The 14,626-nt window shown below is 34.1% G+C and overlaps 1 protein-coding gene across 1 annotated transcript in view; it reads left to right on the top strand.

The window, feature by feature from the left end:
- Nucleotides 1–14,626, top strand: part of DNAH12 (dynein axonemal heavy chain 12) — a 74,412-nt gene that overhangs the window by 17,692 nt on the left and 42,094 nt on the right. Inside the window, exons 16-32 of the mRNA XM_032984353.2 lie at nucleotides 388–522; nucleotides 1,520–1,713; nucleotides 2,611–2,848; nucleotides 3,424–3,609; nucleotides 3,969–4,169; nucleotides 5,273–5,467; nucleotides 5,770–5,891; nucleotides 6,022–6,304; nucleotides 6,925–7,044; nucleotides 7,435–7,591; nucleotides 7,828–8,000; nucleotides 9,487–9,639; nucleotides 10,058–10,297; nucleotides 11,448–11,693; nucleotides 11,999–12,118; nucleotides 12,838–12,947; nucleotides 13,886–14,069. Coding sequence (XP_032840244.2) covers nucleotides 388–522; nucleotides 1,520–1,713; nucleotides 2,611–2,848; nucleotides 3,424–3,609; nucleotides 3,969–4,169; nucleotides 5,273–5,467; nucleotides 5,770–5,891; nucleotides 6,022–6,304; nucleotides 6,925–7,044; nucleotides 7,435–7,591; nucleotides 7,828–8,000; nucleotides 9,487–9,639; nucleotides 10,058–10,297; nucleotides 11,448–11,693; nucleotides 11,999–12,118; nucleotides 12,838–12,947; nucleotides 13,886–14,069 — 3,057 coding nt within the window. The remainder of the gene's footprint in view (nucleotides 1–387; nucleotides 523–1,519; nucleotides 1,714–2,610; nucleotides 2,849–3,423; nucleotides 3,610–3,968; nucleotides 4,170–5,272; nucleotides 5,468–5,769; nucleotides 5,892–6,021; nucleotides 6,305–6,924; nucleotides 7,045–7,434; nucleotides 7,592–7,827; nucleotides 8,001–9,486; nucleotides 9,640–10,057; nucleotides 10,298–11,447; nucleotides 11,694–11,998; nucleotides 12,119–12,837; nucleotides 12,948–13,885; nucleotides 14,070–14,626) is intronic.

Below are 14,626 nucleotides of genomic sequence, written 5' to 3'. Positions count from 1 at the left end.
GCAGATGTCCTCTTTTGGCAATAAAACACTGGATCACAAAGATGAGGATCTATTTTTTTTCTGTAATACTTTACTATCATTTGTCTGACTGCTGAAGGAGGCCTTTAGGGCAATCCTAACTGCTATGTTTATTGAGATAAGTGTTCCATGTTAACATATAGAGGTTGCACACATTTAAGTGGGACATAGAGAAAGCAACTCCTGAAATCTCAATTTCCTGAAATTTCAAATCTTGTAAGGATAACTAATCTGTATTGTTTCTTTTCTGTCTCTCTGTGATCAATGTTTAATTTAGATGGTACTATGTATATTCATCATTGGAAGGACTTAAACCACTTTTTTGTTGCTTTTTTTTAATCATAAAAAAAATAATAAATTGTTTTGTAGCTGATTGAACAGTCTAAACGTCAAAGAGAGCAAGAACTAATATATAAACATGAGAAACTGATGGTGGAATTAGACAAGTTGACACGTTCTGTGGCAGAGTTTGAAGAATACTCAGAACTGGACTGCATGCAACAGGTATGATTAACATTAAGTATAAAATGGGTAGAAATGTTTTGTACGTTTAATACACAGGGATCATGGAAAAAACTTAGAATTAAAAGTAATCGGTTATTTCAACAAGTGTGAACTAAAATGTTTATTATCCTCTTGCCACAATGAACAAACTCATAAAATGACCCCTGCCCCTTTGTCTTTTGTATTACATTGGCGATAACATTTGATTTAAAGGAAAGTTTACTATAAAATTGTGCTTAAATTGACTGGTAGATAATCCCATCAAGGACTGAGATATTACAGATGTATAAAGTGAATGATTTTTTTTAGTCTGGTATATATAAAGCATGGAATTCTGGCTTCAGTGACATTATTTGCAAATAACTTCAGTGGGATCAGAATTTCCTTCCCTGTTTTTGATATATTGAGGAACTGAAGGAAAAAATAGCAGGTTAGAAAGAGTGATTTGTAGCAATTTGTTGTTTTGATTTTTTTTTTTTTTTCCTGTGAGCCTCAAAACTTCATTTTTCTGCAAATGAAGAGCAGACCACTGGCTCCAAAACTTTGGAATTTTCTAGAAGTATTTTATAATCATCAGAGCATGTCTCATGCTTTAATTAGAGGATATCACAATTGTGCTTAGTAATATTTTTTTTAAAAACAAAACACTTCAAAGCACAAAAAAGAAATCCTAAACTAAAAAATCCCATTTGCCCTTATGATATGTCAGATACATAAAAATGTGTATGCCTGCCTCCTGGAATAGTGAATTTTTATGCTCAAACATTTTGAAAATGGTTTTATACTCTCAAATTCAGTATTGATAATACCAACTTCATTTTTCTTAGTGTTAATCTGAGTTCTTCACAGTTTGTCTACTTGAGGATAAGACAAGTTTTTAATGCATGTTCTCTAAAATCTTAATAGATATGAAGGCTTATTATATTTTAATATCTTATTTTGATATCTGTTCAGATCATAACTTGGTTATCTCTCAAGACTTACTATTTGATTTCAGTATGTGGCTGACCTGAGGGCATTACAGAAATGCATACAGGATGCTGATGAAACAGTAGCTCTTATTAATAAAGAAGAGACTCTGCTTGAATGGCAACTGAGTGACTTCCCACTCCTCAACAATTTAAAAGTTGAGATGGAACCATATAGGAAACTCTTTCATCTTATACTGAAATGGCAACGAACAGAAAAAAGGTAATTCATCTCTTGAAGTGAAATGAGGGTGAGTGGGAAAAATGCTCATACTGTTTTTGTTCATGTCAGATGTAGAATAAGGATTTGTTTTCTTATAAACATTTATTTTTTATTAGAAATCCAAGTATTATAGTAATATAACCTACATATCAAGGTTGTTATTTTTAATTAATCTAGAAAAAAATGCTAGTTTTGTTTTATTTTTTTTTTAAATGTAATGCAAAGGTGTGTATTGCATACTGGGTTATAACTGTATTGGTCATGCTGGTGAAACCTGTATGACAAACTCTGTGAAAGAAAAGTATTAGAAAGAAAAAATTTTGTTAGTTATGAGCCATTCTGGATATCAGAAAAGGAAGAAGTGCAATTAGAAAGCTCAAAATCTGTATGTAATGAAAACCATTTTTAACTGGATGGCTATCCAAAAATACCGTGTACATGAGCTCAAATGATTACATTGCTATGTGGTAGCTAGATCCTACCACGAAAACTGTAGCATGTCCTAGTCTAAATTAAGTGAGATTGTTTAACAGAGTTTGCACTCTTTGGAAGTTATAATGTGAAAGTATGGATTTTTCTGAAAATGCAAAGGCCTAATGTATTTTGATGTCATGTTGATCTCTATCCAGAGCTTAACTTAAATATTTCTCAATCCTTGCAGTTAGTTTGTTTCAGTATGTCACTGACTTGAGAGAATTGCACAAATACACAGATGAATGTGATCAAGCCATGTTTAGTTGTGCATTAGAATTTTGCATAGAATAACAGTAACTGAGAATAAGAGCTTTGCTCTAATTTAAATATTAATCTACATCTCGTTTCTGTTGCAAAACAAAGCGGTAATTATTTGTGGACTATGTTTGTTATTCTGTTTTCTAACTTTGTCATTTTTCTGAGATGGATGGATGGTACCTTTTTGGAACTAAATGGGGAAAGCATGGAGGCTGAAGTTGACGAGTTTTTTAGAGAGATATACAAAGTGTCAAGGATATTCCAACAAAAGGAGAAGAAAATTCAACAGGAGTCGAAAAAGACATCACAACGCAGAACATTTGAAGAGAAAAAAGAAGAAGAAACAAAGGCAAATCCAGCTCTTTTGTGTTCTTCAGTTCTGGAGCAAATTAAAGACTTTAAGGTAAGAAAAGATAAGGGATATTAATATTTGATGCTGAGGAACAAATGCTAAATTCAGCACTTGGTATAGGTTGATGATGCAAAGTCAGAGAGTCCTATTATTAGAGAGAGTGAGTGAGCTCTGAATCACCATTTCCAGTCTGTACTGTCCCATTGATTTCAATAACATTGGATTTTGGATATCTTTGTAGTTTTAGGAATGTGAATTGTTAAGGTGTGGACACATACAGGAGAAAAGTAATTTTTGGATGCAGAGAAACATTTAAGGATGTAGTTGAGAATTTTGAAATGGGACTATATGTTATGTTAGTGGAAGCCAAATTTAACATAATATAACTGAAAAATTGTTCCTTTTTTCTGCTAAGACTATGCTTAACAGTTTTATATTTCTTCAGGAATTCACTACAATTATTTAGAAATGGAATGGATAACTGAATGCACTTCATCTGTGCTTTTCAGAAAAATTTTCTCGTCATCCACTACTGCAGCAGAACTTTAAATGCACATCAAAGATGATTAAAAAGTTCAATAATGCATGTGACAGTTTTTACCTTATAAATGTTTTTCCTCAACTAGGAATACATTCCCACTGTGACTATTTTTTGTAATCCCGGCATGAGAGCTCGTCATTGGCAGCAGATGTCAAATATAGTAGGATATGATTTAACACCAGACTCTGGAACTACTCTGAGAAAAATTTTAAAGCAGAATCTAGCTCCTTATTTGGAAGAGTTTGAAGCTATAAGTGTAGGGGCAAGCAAGGTAAGCACAGAGATTTGATAGGGACAGATACGATATCAGGTCTCTTAGTGATGGCTTCAATGGCTTGCTAGAATTTTTTGTCTTTACCCTTATGCAACAAGAGATGTGGTGAGACTTTGGCCCATTAGATGATAACAGTGAGTGTGTGAACACTTGTATCTCATGTTACATCATTAATATTTCTCGAGTGTACTGCTTTCTGTGGACTAGAAAATTATATACTAAGAAAAATAACAAGTTGATATATGCTGTTAGAGCAAAATATCTTATTCAGCTAGATAAGCTTATATTTTGAATTAGTAAGCTGGAAAAAAAATAATATAGTGACCAAAATAAACAACTTTCTTTTTAAACTACAGGAATTTTCCTTAGAGAAAGCAATGCATGCCATGGTGGAAACCTGGAGTTCAATTTCCTTCAATACAAGTGTGTATTGTGAGACTGGTGTTCATATTCTGTCTGCAGTTGATGAGATTCAAGCTCTTCTCGATGATCAGATTATGAAAACTCAGACAATGAGAGGATCACCTTTTATTAAACCATTTAACAAAGAAATTGGGGTATGATTAATACTTTTTTATTTTTTTTAACCATTTTTATTTTCAGGAAAACGATAATGCAAGAGATTGCCAATTGTATTACATCTTTATTGTTTGTTAATTAAATGCATTCATTGATTTTTCAGGGAGGTTCTTTTGAGTTCATGTAAGTCCTACTTACGTTATTTTTGTGTTGGATTTCCTTATTCTGTTCAGATTCAAGTGTAACCAAGAGAATGTGATAATTTTTCCACATACTTTGCAAAATCACTATTTCCATTAGTGTCTTTAACCTTGTTTCTTAAAAACTAGAAATTCTGTTTTTACTACTGTTAATAAGAACATTAAGTGATTTAATCCTTGAGGTTCGAACTCAAATTTTGAACTACAGTGTTTTCATCTGGGCAAGGAAACTTCTTGAGGGCTGGGAGAAAGTTTTTTTAATCAGGCCTCAGAACATTGATGGGATTGCTTTACACCTGCTTTTGTATTTTCAGGGCTAGAGTAGTCTTTGTGGTGCTAACACGATCACTATTGACAGGAGGAAAGCTGATGAAATTGCTCTGCAGTTGCCCTCCCTAATTCTTTGTCGGTTTATGTAGGAAATCTTCATGTTCAGGCAGGCTCAGTGAGCATAGGCAGTATTTACGCTTTACAGGCAGCCTCTCCAGCCTCTTCCAGACATGTCTGCTATCGTTGCCCTTAGGGACAGGGTTCTCAGCTGGCTGGATCTTTCACGTGATCTAGTGTAGCCTTTCTGGTACTCCTGTGTCCCTGCTGTAATTCAGCTGCAAACCAAGAGCTCCTTGCTGTGGGGAGATGAAACAGAATTTGTCGCTGGTAGCCTTCTGGATATTGCTTAACCATTAAGTTGTTAAAAGATTATGTCACTAAAGTGATAACTGCATTTTGGAAAATTAATTTCCAGCTAAGTTAAACTTTCTGAACTCCTTTGGCCATCTGTATATGTGGAAAAACCTAAATACTCTGAAATATTTTTCTTTTATTTTGTCTACTGCTAGATATTTTTATTTTATCCTTGGAAACTACAGTACCACAGTGTCTACCTTTGCTGTATTTATTATCTCTAACAGTAAGGTAACATTCTTTAAATATTTATTCAGGAATGGGAAAATCGCTTAATTCAAATTCAGGATATTATTGATGAATGGCTGAAAGTGCAAGCACAGTGGCTTTATTTGGAACCCATTTTTTCTTCTGAGGATATTATGCAACAGATGCCAGAAGAGGGGCAACTCTTTCAGACTGTGGATAGACATTGGAGAGATATTATGAAGTATTGTGCCAAGGACCCAAAGGTAAGGAAAATATACAGTACTAAAAAGAAACAGTAGCTTCTCTTTGTTTTTTTTTTGTTTTTTTTTTTTTTGTTTTGTTTTGTTTTGTTTTGTTTTGTTTTGTTTTTTTGTTGTTGTTGTTTGTTTGTGTTTGTTTTGGTTTGTTTTTCCAGTGCGTTTGTTTTCAGAATATGTACAGTGAACTACTACATGAGTTGCCTAAGCTTTCTAGGAACAAAGCTGTGCTGTACATTATTTGAGTAACTTCTATTGTTTAAGTATCTTATTTAAAACTTACAGTTTGGATGTGTTTGTTGTTGCAGGTTCTTGTTGCTACTTCCTTGGTAGGGTTATTGGAGAAGCTTCAGAACTGTAATGAGCTTCTTGACAAAATCATGAAAGGACTTAATGCTTATCTTGAGAAAAAACGTCTCTTCTTTCCCCGGTATGATGAGTTTTGACTATCTAAAACACAAAGGTTGTGAATGTTTATTTTGTTGTGAGTAAGGTCAGCCTTTAAAGTAGCTTGACAGTACAGCTGGCTTTCTTTTTTTTCTTTAATTTTTTTTTTTTAGATTCTTTTTCTTGTCTAATGATGAAATGTTGGAGATCCTGTCAGAGACTAAGGATCCTGTCAGAGTTCAGCCTCACTTAAAGAAGTGCTTTGAAGGCATCGCTAAGCTACAGTTCCTTCCCAATTTGGATATTAAAGCAATGTATAGTTCTGAAGGCGAGTGTGTAGAACTGACTTCAACCATTTCTACGTCTGAAGCTCGAGGTGCAGTGGAGAAGTGGTTAATTCAAGTAGAAGATATTATGCTGAAGAGTATACGTGATGTTATTGCTAGATCAAGAATGGTATGGGTTTTTTAATAATTTATTAACTGTGGCACAAGTTGGCCTTCATTTTAAGTCTGTTTATTGGCTTCCTAAAATTCTTCCTGAACACAAGAGGTGATGAAGTTATGGGGCCAGGACCAAGTTAACATGACCAATATTTATAGGCTGGCGAGGTAAAAGTTTAGTTCGAATAAGAATCAAGTCGTTTTCCTGTAACACTGGATATAAATTCTTCTAAAAGCTTGGCAGCAATATTGTGTTTGTAGGATGTATCACCTCACATAAATAAATTATTCGGGTCTTTTTATTTAATTACCAGTTAGAAATACAATACTTGTAATATGTTTGTTCCCTCCTAAAAGAAAATCATTAGCCAGAAAATATTTCTTTGTATGAAGTTAGCAAGTTGTGAATATTTACATAGTATGGAAAGATAATTGCAAGAATTCTTAAAATTATTTGATAATAAATTGCCAATCTAAGGGGAAAAGAGCATTTAAAAGTTTGTTTGGACTTTGAAAATGGGAAAATAATATTTTTTTTTTAGCAAGGAATATTAATAGGATCACATTATATTCCTGTTTTACATGATGATATATGTGCATACTGACATTGTATACTGTACTTAACTCTTTTAGGCATATCTAGAGACTGAGAGAAAAAGATGGGTTCTGGAGTGGCCTGGACAAGTAGTATTATGTGTGTCTCAAATGTTCTGGACAAGTGAGGTACACGAAGTTCTTCACAATGGACCAGAGGTACTTTGTAATGTGCAATCTTTTTTCAAAATCTTTATTAATTTTTAATTTCAGCTAATGTATTTCACTTAATCAAATATTTTTCTACAATTAAAATAAAATTGGAAAAGGATCAGCATAGGTGTTTGGTATATGTGAATTTATGTACAGTGATTTATACTTTTGATTCAGGTACTTGAATATTCTTGTTTAGTGCAAGCATAGATTGAAATGTAGCTTTACAACATGAATGCATAACTGAATGAAAGAGAAGTTGATGCAAAAACATTACCATGTAAAAGAATAGCTTAATAGGCAATCTCTATTAAGATATTTTATTCAACATGAAGAAGTCTGGAACGCTTGAAACTGTCATATAATCAGTTTAATAATTAGCTTTTTTTCTCCTAGGGTTTGAAGGGCTATTATGATACACTTCAGCTTCAACTTAATGATATTGTAGAGTTGGTAAGAGGAAAACTGTCAAAGCAAACAAGGACTACACTGGGTGCCTTGGTTACTATTGATGTTCATGCTAGAGATGTCCTCATGGAAATGATTGAAAATGGTAGTCACCTTTTAAAATGTTTTTCTTCACACGTGTCTTAATACATAGTTTATTAAAAATAGTTAACTAATCTGATTTTTCTGCCTAAAACACAACAGTATTAAGATATGTATTTGAGTATTTGGATGTAAGCATCAACATTAATAATTTCAAAGCTGTTTTGAATTAAAACATAACAGAAAATCCAGTTATCTAAAATGGTTTTTCATGATTGCTTTCAATTCTGTGTTTATTAGGCGTGCAAAGTGAAACAGACTTTCAGTGGCTTGCACAACTACGATATTATTGGGAACGTGAGAATGTTCGTGTCTGCATCATTAATTGCAATGTGAAGTATGCCTATGAATACCTTGGAAACTCACCACGCCTTGTCATCACTCCTCTTACAGACAGGTGTTACCGCACCTTGGTATGATTTTCCACCAGTGCTACTGAACGCTGTATTTACTGTAGCATAGTATTCCTTACACTGCTCATTACAGCCATACTTTCAGTGCTTGCAGTAGCTGTCAGACTCTGGTATTTCTGTTAAAATGCACTTTTCAAAGATTGTTGTTTCTGTAGAATATTGAACATGAAACTGACATAACAAATCTGGACAGCCCACCGACATGACTGAAACATTAGTGGATTGTTCTGTTGTAGGTGTGGTTTTTTAAAATACAAACAGGAAAAATGACCAATATTTATATTGCTATCTAGATTACAAGAACACAAAATCCTTTTCTGATGTTCTGTGGTTGCTAAATAATATGGAGAAAGATCCACTTGTGATCACACTGTTCCTAAGACTAGTACAACAGTTTGGCAACTTTTAAGTATCCCTGTTCTGGTTAGAGGTGTTTATTATTGTACTAGTCTATCCTCAACTAACCTTACAACTGAAAGTTACCAAAGTCATCTCAGGTATGGCTTTTCTGAGTATCATTTACTGCAGTTCATTTGGTTGGAGTATGATTTTGAGTTTTACTAGGCACCAATCCTCCTCCTGTTGTAAAATGGTAATTTTCATGCTGTGGACACCTCATCACAAACTCAGTAGGGCTTAAGAAAGAAAAGGTCTGAAAAGACCTGAGTGATGCATCTGAAGATAATTTTTTACCCTCTTTGTAGCTTCAATTTTTATGGTATGCTTGTAGCTGATACTTGGTACCTGTTTTTCAAAACATCAGGGTAGATTGGTGTGAGAGGGTGATGCATGTGGTAGTCTGTTTCTTTTTTATGCTCGCAGACTTTGAATCTTGTAGCAAAGCAGTTGGAAGCCCGGCACTGTGGCAAGTGGAATTCTCGCCCTTTGCCCACCAAGGCCTTAATACAGTATTCCCAGTGCTTGTCAATATAGATGTGGCCCTGTAACTGTGAATTGGAAGGCACGTACATCTGAGTTTTTGTTTAGAGTCTGCAGCTTTATTTTTTGCTGTCAGATTTTCCTCCTACTTCAGTGCAATATAGGAGAGAATATGGAATGGTCAATGCAATACACATGCCACAAAGAGGGGCACTGTGGGAAAGAAAATGAAAAGTGACAAAAGTTATGTTAACGAAGAAAGAGATAGAAAGGGTAGCAACGAAATAATGGCATCAAATTTAATTTGAAAAATGTAGTTAAGCAAGAACTGAAAGAATGGGTCCAATAAAATTTGAGTAACTAAGCATGGTCATAATCATAATAAAACTAAACTCTCTGTTAACAGTCAAAATTTGGTTCTCTTGTATATTTTTCCAAGCTGTAAGTAAATTTCAGTTTATTTTTTAATGAGTACAACCATACTTTTTATTTTAGATACATTGACAGTATGAAACTATCTCGTGCAATTTAATTTACCATTTTCATTCAGAATAATTTCATGTGAATGAAGTACTAATAATTTCCATATACTATTCCTGTTTCTTAGATTGGAGCCTTTTATTTAAACCTTGGTGGTGCTCCAGAGGGTCCAGCAGGGACAGGTAAAACAGAGACCACCAAAGATTTGGCTAAAGCTCTTGCTGTTCAGTGTGTTGTCTTCAACTGCTCTGATGGTCTTGATTACCTGGCAATGGGAAAGGTAAAGAGAAATAAAATGTATTTTTTATTTTATTTTATAGGATGAAAATTGTAGGGTCCCTAATTTGCAGAGACACTTAAATAAATGTGGCACCTGTGGTCTGCTACCCTTGGACACCATATACTTGTCTTTATATATGTTTAATTTTCTGTGGTTTATGAAATCGTATTAAGTTTCTAATTAAAATATGAAAGAAACAAGTTCACATGATCAGGATCTTCTGATTTAGCTTTCTTTAGAACATCGAAAAAGATGTTGTTTTTCATTACATCACTGATCTTTGCTCTGAACAGGCTTACATATTATTATCATAAGTGTATCTTTCATGTAATTAAACTTCCAACATGATACTCTCAGTTTCTTTTGAATCTTCTAAGATTCTGTTATCTATATTATTGCTATCTTTCTTCATTTGCAGTTTTTCAAGGGTTTGGCTTCATCAGGCGCATGGGCATGTTTTGATGAATTCAATCGCATTGAACTGGAAGTACTATCTGTTGTGGCACAGCAGATCCTTTGCATCCAGAGAGCGATACAAACAAAGCTAGAAGCATTTATTTTTGAGGGAACTGAACTGAAGCTTAACCCCAATTGTTTTGTAGCTATTACTATGAATCCAGGTTACGCAGGACGTTCTGAACTTCCAGATAATCTGAAGGTAAAATAGTAAAATACATGCTTCTGCTTAAGAATTAATTTTTCAGAAAAAAAAAGGGATGTGTGTATTGCTGATAGTAATTCAGGCTGTACCACCTGGAATATAAACACATACTTATTACACAGTTTACACATACTAAGCACATGTTGGGGTTTTTTTTTCCCCCCTAAGTGCTTTGTTCTTTTTGATGAAATTTTAAATATTTTTTTGGTTTTCTTGTGTCAATTAGTGGTTTTCATTATTATTTTTCCAGGGAAAAAGCTGTAATGCTCTATCAAGTAAACTGGCAAGTGTCAGCCTGTGGGTAGTTTATAAAATCTGGATGCTAATTCTTTTAAGATGGAGTGGGATGTTGGAAAAAATGCTTTAAGAAAGTATTTTTACATTGCATTTATTGTAGTGTTATTTAGAAGTGCTAGTGAACTACACTTAATACATGTAATGAGTTTACTTAAATTACCTGATGAAATAAAATCTTTGAGATGATTGTTTTGATTAGATTAGCTGTTTCATTGAGGAGGTTTGGCTTTAGCAGAGTAGTCTGAAGCCTTTTGGAACAACATCTGTTCCTTAAGATGTCATTGAGCTACTGGGCCACAGTCAGTTGCCTCAGTGGGAACTATACTGTGAATGCTAACTTAAAGCAAAGTTAATGCAGCATGAAGAGTTTACCAACTGCAGATTATTTAAAGAAAGGAAGTGCATTCTCTCACCTGCCATGTGCAACACCTTCCTTCACTTACTGCTGTGTTGGATGTATCAGTGTAAGGGGCAAACTGCATTCTTGAGACAGTGATGCGGAAAAAGATCTGGTAGAGACAGTAGCTTTTCTGCCCTGGATTGTACACTAAGTTGCCATCAAGATCCATCTCACTTAGGTTAGCTTCCTAGTGAGTCCTAAGATGCAAATATTGATAATTCTTCTATTTCATTGGCTCCCAAGTGTTCTGCAGGTCACTGCTTTTCACACAGTGTAACTGCTTCAATGATTAGGTAAGCTGTGGATCATTTGATTCTAAAATGCTGCTGCTGGTTTTGGTTAGAAATGTTGTTACGGGATGAATATTGTTCCATCATCTGCAAAAGTTCTGAAATACTTTCCATTCCTCAACTAATTATTTAAAGTTATCTCTTTGGGTATGTATTTCAGGTTCTTTTCCGAACAGTAGCCATGATGGTTCCTAACTATGCTTTGATAGCTGAAGTTTCTCTCTATTCATATGGATTTTTGAATGCTAAGTCACTGTCAGTGAAGATAGTAATGACCTACAGGCTTTGTTCCGAACAGCTTTCCTCTCAATATCACTATGACTATGGTATGCGAGCAGTTAAAGCCGTGTTGGTGGCTGCTGGGAATCTAAAATTGAAATTTCCCACAGAAGATGAAGATATATTGGTGAGTTCCTGAGGGAATAATTCTTAAGGAACTTTACAGATGCATGCAATTCTGAGTTCTGAAGGCAGTCCCACCATGTCTTGTCACATTGATGATCCATGTTTCTTCGATTGTGAAATGAAGATAATAAAATATGTGCTCTGCTTTCAAGTGCTATGCCGATGATTACACAGTTGTGCTTAACTGCATATCAAAGGCATCATTTCATTAATTAATCTTTATTATATATTATATTATTTTATTTGCCAAACAGTTTATTCTGTGTTTTTAATAAGAACAGTAAAATATATATTTGCTTCCTCTAGCTTCTTAGATCAATTAAGGATGTGAACGAGCCCAAATTTTTGTCACATGATATACCTCTGTTCATGGGTATAGCTAGTGATTTATTTCCCGGAATCAAGCTTCCAGATGCAGACTACTGTGTAAGTACACTGTAGTAATTTTTCTTGGTCATAATCATGGTGGGTTGTTTTGTGGCATTTTGTTTTTAACCAAGTGTAATTAATACAGTAATTTGTGAGTTACTGTAAGATAAGAAAAATTGCTGAATGTTTGCAATGAAACTTAGTACCAAAGAAAATTCTTCTATATGTTCTCAGTGTAAACCATGTTTGAGTTCCCTTACATCCAGAAGGGTTGTATAAGGCATCTTACAGATTGCAAGTTGACCTGCAGATTTGCCAAATTTTAGTGTCTTTCACTGATTTCTTTCCTAATTTTTGGACGTAATTAAGTGAGATTAAGATTTGTGTTTGTATTTTTTTTTATTTATAACAATCATTAAAGCATAACTCCTTTGTAGGAGGATGGTTGGGTAGATGATGAGCATGTTGGAAAAGACAAAATGGATAAGCTTTTTAAAAATTTCTAATAAATACTAGAATCTTTTTAAAAGCGTATTGTTCCAAAGCACACTGTTGGTTTCCTGATGATGATATGCTTCTCTTCAAGATAGAAATTGTAGTTAACTCGTGTTTTAGCAAATGAAGTACAGGAGTGATTTTTTTTTTCCCAGGTATGATTGCTATATTCTGATTACTAGTATTTCAGTTATTAATTAATTTGAAACGCTTATTGATGAGCATAAACTGTTCTACTGTAATTGTAGCAATGATAAGATGGTGATCTGTTTCAATTTTAGGATTTTCTGGAATGTGCCAATGAATGTTGCATTCAACATAATGTGCAACCTATAAAAGCTTTTTTAGAGAAAATGATACAAACATATGAAATGATGATTGTTAGACATGGGTAAGAATTTCATTACTGTTTCACAACCAGTGTTGTTTGTAATTTTGGCTTGTACTATAGCGGTTATTTTTATCAAGTATAAAAGGTCATAAGGGTGGCAAAATGTTTGTATTTCTGTTGGAACAGTGGATCACAAATACTGGTTTTACATGTACCAAAATTCTTGTGAATGCATGTCTAGGGAATTGTACTACTCTTGATATCAGAAGTTGCTTCACCTGTTTAATGATAGGTGCAGATATCAGTATGACAAAGACTTAGGCTGTAAAAGTTTGTCTATAATAAAATATTAGTTATCAAATCTCTGCCATTTTATTCCTAGTTTTAGTTACCAAATAGCAACTGTGTGAAGAAAATATATACAGTACAACATTAGCCATATGATTGTTAATATTCAGCTCATTAATTACTCCTTTCAGTGTGACATTGTTATAGTTGCATCCTTCTGCTGGATGACTAAAAAAGTTCTTTTGAGATGTGAGCAAAGATAATTTGATGATTTTTTTTTTTAGCAGGGGTGTATGTGTGTGTGTGTTGGGGGGAAGCGGAAGTGTGTAGTACATGTTCCTACTGTTTGTGTTCTTCCAGAACTTTGGTATAAACTGTGGTAGACTGGAAAGAAGCTACTTGGTGATCTTTGATTCATCAAATAAATGAATGGGCTTGATGGTAAATCTGTGTTTTAGAGGACAACTTATGTACAGTGACTGTGCAATCAGGTTTACATGTGCGAATAAACTGGTTTTGGCTAAATGATGTTTTATATATACACAAATCAGATTTACTTGCTTTGCTTTCTGAAAATTAGGTGCAAATTAGCTTTAAGCATATGAATGATGCAGTTGGCCTTCATGTAGTTTGACCTTCATGTAGTCTGTGGAAGTCTAAATGGCAAGAGAAATTTATTAATAGCTTTTTTTTTTTTTTCCATCTAACAGCTTTATGCTGGTGGGGGAATCTTTTTCTGGGAAGACCAAAGTTCTACATGTGTTGGCAGATACACTATGTCTTATGAAAGAACGTGGTTATGGTGAAGAAGAAAAAGTAATTTTTAGAACTGTGAATCCAAAATCAATCACTATGGGTCAGCTTTTTGGGCAGTTTGATATGGTATCCCATGAGGTAATGTATGTTTTTTATAATAATGTATAGTAATTGTCCACCTTGATCTGTTTCTTCCTCTGTCACCTGCTACGACTTTCATGAGGTTTGTGAGTGTATTTGCTAAGTATGTTCTAACTTCAGCTTAGCTCATGGTGTCATTAACAGTTCTTTTCAGGGGGCAGAAGAGGCAGTTTACAAGGCTTCTGCTTCTGTTTTTTACATCCCAATTCCAGATAGCATTTCTTAATCTGTTCCCTGGATTCCAGACAGTGTGTAGGGCTATGCTATGACTTAAGTTACTGGTTGGGTTTTAAGAAAAAGAAGCAAACGTACGAGTATGGGCTGAAGGCTAGGAGCTAATAATCCTGTTTGGGTTTTTTCTGCTGTGTAGTATTTCAGATGGTTTCTTCTTTTCCCTCTTTAACTCTATGTGTTAGACCTCCATTATTCTGGATAGTAAACCACCGAATTCATAATTTTATGATTTTAAACACAGAACACAATTGTAAGTTTTATTTTAACTAATACTTTTATGACTTGTTCTAAGTTAATGTGTAACAAAATGCAGTACCAAG

This window comes from Tyto alba, unplaced genomic scaffold (genome assembly GCF_018691265.1).
Source record: "Tyto alba isolate M040663 unplaced genomic scaffold, T.alba_DEE_v4.0 Super-Scaffold_3, whole genome shotgun sequence".
Taxonomy (NCBI): domain Eukaryota; kingdom Metazoa; phylum Chordata; class Aves; order Strigiformes; family Tytonidae; genus Tyto; species Tyto alba.
This window is presented reverse-complemented; position numbering and strand designations above follow the sequence as displayed.